Below are 1,816 nucleotides of genomic sequence, written 5' to 3'. Positions count from 1 at the left end.
GGGGGCGAGTGGAAAGCCCTGAGCCGCCGAATCCTTCCCCCACCTCCGTCCTCCGTCTTGGTGCCTGCAGAGGCCTGGGCACGGATCCGCACGGAAAATGGTGGGTTTGGGGCGAGGGAGGGGACAGGAGCCCGAGGAAGGGGGAAGCGCTTGGGCTGGGGGCCCCCTAGAGGGCGTGAAATGCAATTTTAAACAGCCTTTGAAATCCAGGTGCGTAGTAGGGCCTCTGTCCTCGGTGCTGATAAGTCCACCAAAAAATAGTTCATCTCTTGTCTCCTAGGAGCAATGGCGTCCAAAGAGGAACAAGCAGTAAAAACTCTCAACATGGAAAACGCCCAACAGGAGAGCGAAGGCGGGGAACAGGCTCCCATGCAGAATGGAGAGGAACCGGGCCATTTGAGAGAAGCCGAAGTCCAGAAGCCTGGAGGAAATGTTAGGCTGGGGTGGGTTAGGCGACTTGTCCCTAACTTTCGATGGGCCATGCCTAACAAGCATGTTGATCACAATGAAGTGGGAGATGATGTAGAAAAGATCATAGTGCAGAGGATGAAAATCAAGAAAAGGACTAGGGAGCAGCAAATGAGACATCATGTGCGCTTCCAAACTCCTGAACCTGATAATCATTATGACTTTTGCCTTATACCTTGAATGCTAAGGTTTTCCCAGAGGTTAATAATGTGGCTTCTGCTCTACAAGCTTGTAGTTTTGTGATTTACTTTTCTGTAAACTTTTTGGTGTTTCCTCTTATCAGTTTCTAAATGAATGTTGTTTTCTTTCAGTGTAAAACTTTCTGTCCAGAAGGACAATTTCACCGAGTTGTGGGGGGGGGGGGAAATATTCTTTTCATAATGTGAAATTAATAAAGCAGTTTAAAAAGAAATCTTTCTCTTCCCCAGTTTTTAGTTTTTAGTTTTTGTTAATATTGCCTTTCCTAGCTACCAAGACTCAAAATTTCAATCGAACTTGACTATTTTTTCTTGCCCCCCCACCTCACCAATCAGTAAGGAAGGATCATACTCATAATTCACCATTTGATACCTTTTTAAGAATTCACTTTATACTGTTTTTCAAACAGTGTGAGTCCATCATCTGCATAAAAACACCTTGGTGGGGGAGCTTTTTGAGAATGTATGATCTCTGGCTCCTATTCTCTAGACCCACAGCGTGGGTCTCTAGAATCCCCACATTTTAACAAGCTCCCCCAGGTAATTCTGATGTATACCAAAGTCTGAGGCCACTATTGTGTGTATGTATGTATATACAGATTTGTGTGTATATTGGTGTGTATGCTTGTGTACATATATCCATGTATTGTCATATTAAGTGTAAACAATTCACTAGAATTACATAGGATGAATACTTATCTGAACTCAATGGGCAAAAATATTAAGAAAAATACAAGACCTTAAACTGATTAAGTGGTAGGGACAGTGGCAGATGAGGGTACTGGTGTTTAGAGATGCTAAGTACCAAGGCTGAACACGTCCATATCTTGGGTGGGGTGTTCTGGCCTGAGCTGTTTCTATAAGACTTTGTCGTAAGGAGATGCAGAATATTTGACTTTTGTAACATTAGCTGAGGAAAGTCAAGGAAGACAGCAAGTCTGAGGCTGATTTTTATTTTTGTATTTTTTTCTACATTTCCAATGCAGACACTAATTTTTAGAGTACAGCAGAAAGAAATCTTGAAGACCCTCCAATCCAGTGTTCTTCAAAGTGAGGATTGCGACCCATTATGGCTCTTGAAATTTTGTGGGTCACAACAAGCAATTAAAAAGAAAACCCAAACATCAGAGACCATCACCCATGAGGAGTAC

At 43.0% G+C, this 1,816-nt stretch overlaps 1 protein-coding gene across 1 annotated transcript; it reads left to right on the top strand.

Moving 5' to 3' along the window:
• The first annotated feature begins 249 nt into the window (after positions 1-249).
• On the top strand, positions 250-876 carry BEX4 (brain expressed X-linked 4). The gene has a single exon (XM_019631727.1). The coding sequence runs from the start codon at positions 286-288 to the stop codon at positions 646-648; it is 363 nt and encodes a 120-aa protein (XP_019487272.1). The 5' UTR covers positions 250-285; the 3' UTR covers positions 649-876.
• The last annotated feature ends 940 nt before the right edge of the window (positions 877-1,816 follow it).

The sequence above is a fragment of the Hipposideros armiger genome, unplaced genomic scaffold (genome assembly GCF_001890085.2).
Source record: "Hipposideros armiger isolate ML-2016 unplaced genomic scaffold, ASM189008v1 scaffold_1043, whole genome shotgun sequence".
Lineage (NCBI taxonomy): Eukaryota > Metazoa > Chordata > Mammalia > Chiroptera > Hipposideridae > Hipposideros > Hipposideros armiger.
Note: the sequence above shows the minus strand (reverse complement) of the source record. Positions and strands in the feature narration are given on the sequence as shown.

Excerpts from the sequence above, each read along its gene's own strand:
- BEX4 (XM_019631727.1), top strand. The coding sequence starts at position 286 with ATGGCGTCCAAAGAGGAACAAGCAGTAAAAACTCTCAACATGGAAAAC.